We start from the raw sequence: 1,004 nt of genomic DNA, 5'->3' as shown, positions 1-1,004 counted from the left end.
TCTTAAAAAGTCTTGAATTTAACTTGCCTTACGCTGTAGGAACCCTGAGAACAGACTAACAGAGTAAACCACCTGGTAAAATCTTGGTCATTAAACTAAGATTATTTTACAATCTTGCTATAATTACTTCTCCGATCGGGTCGCTCTGTCAGCAAAATGCATATTTTACAGTCTCTATTCTCCAGTTAATGATAAATCGATTACTAAATTAGTTGACTATTATTTAATTTATCGATTAATCATGATTAACCCCATTAATAGTTTTAGCCCTAATAACTTCCTTTCATTCTTCTGTAACTTAATGGATTTTGAAATTTGTTTTAACCTTAAAAATTGTAAAGATGAATGGCTTTAAAATGATGGGAAGAAGTAGTAATTGTGAACCTTCTCCCTGAGTTAGATACACAGGTTTAACAAAACAAACAAGCCTGTAAGTTTGCATGTTTGTTGTTGCTTATAGATAAGGATACTTTCTTTTTTTTTTTGCTTAAAGCTGTCAGTCTGGTTTGCTTGCTGTATCTTGATGGTCTCCTTTTCTACCTTTCTACCTGGCAGACATCCTACCCAAACAGCTCAGCTCGCTGAAGCTGAGGCCTCTCCTTGACAGATTAATCAGCGCTCTCTCTGTCTCTGTTTTTTTTCTCCAGGCGGCAGAATCTGGCATTGTGAAGATTAAAACCATTGCAGCCAGAAATACAGATATCCTGGCAGGTAAGTGGAAAATGGGTATGGACCCCTTGCTTTTCTAATAATTCAGCACAAATTTAAGGTAAGCTGCACAGAATTGCAGCCTGAGGAGCACTACTGAATAACTGAATAAAAAGAGGGTTAATTTGAAGTAAGTAATTCAACAACTTTGAGTAGAGTTATGTCAGCATCTGCAAATGAAACCCATCTGAAAAAAGTGAAAGCCTTTGTTTTATAGACTTATTCATTCATTTTTTCTTTGCACACCTCAATACAATGTGCATCATCTTGCCTGATGGTGCTCAACTTGATTCATT

General features: G+C 36.0%; 1 protein-coding gene across 4 annotated transcripts in view; it reads left to right on the top strand.

The window, feature by feature from the left end:
• mon2 (MON2 homolog, regulator of endosome-to-Golgi trafficking) overlaps positions 1 to 1,004 on the top strand; it is an 83,926-nt gene that overhangs the window by 18,848 nt on the left and 64,074 nt on the right. For all 4 annotated transcript variants that reach the window (XM_015393928.1, XM_015393929.1, XM_015393931.1 and 1 more), the window contains exon 2: positions 648 to 711. In XM_015393928.1, coding sequence (XP_015249414.1) covers positions 648 to 711 — 64 coding nt within the window. The remainder of the gene's footprint in view (positions 1 to 647; positions 712 to 1,004) is intronic.

Source organism: Cyprinodon variegatus, unplaced genomic scaffold, assembly GCF_000732505.1.
Source record: "Cyprinodon variegatus isolate N-32 unplaced genomic scaffold, C_variegatus-1.0 Scaffold663, whole genome shotgun sequence".
Classification (NCBI taxonomy): Eukaryota; Metazoa; Chordata; class Actinopteri; order Cyprinodontiformes; family Cyprinodontidae; genus Cyprinodon; species Cyprinodon variegatus.
Note: the sequence above shows the minus strand (reverse complement) of the source record. Positions and strands in the feature narration are given on the sequence as shown.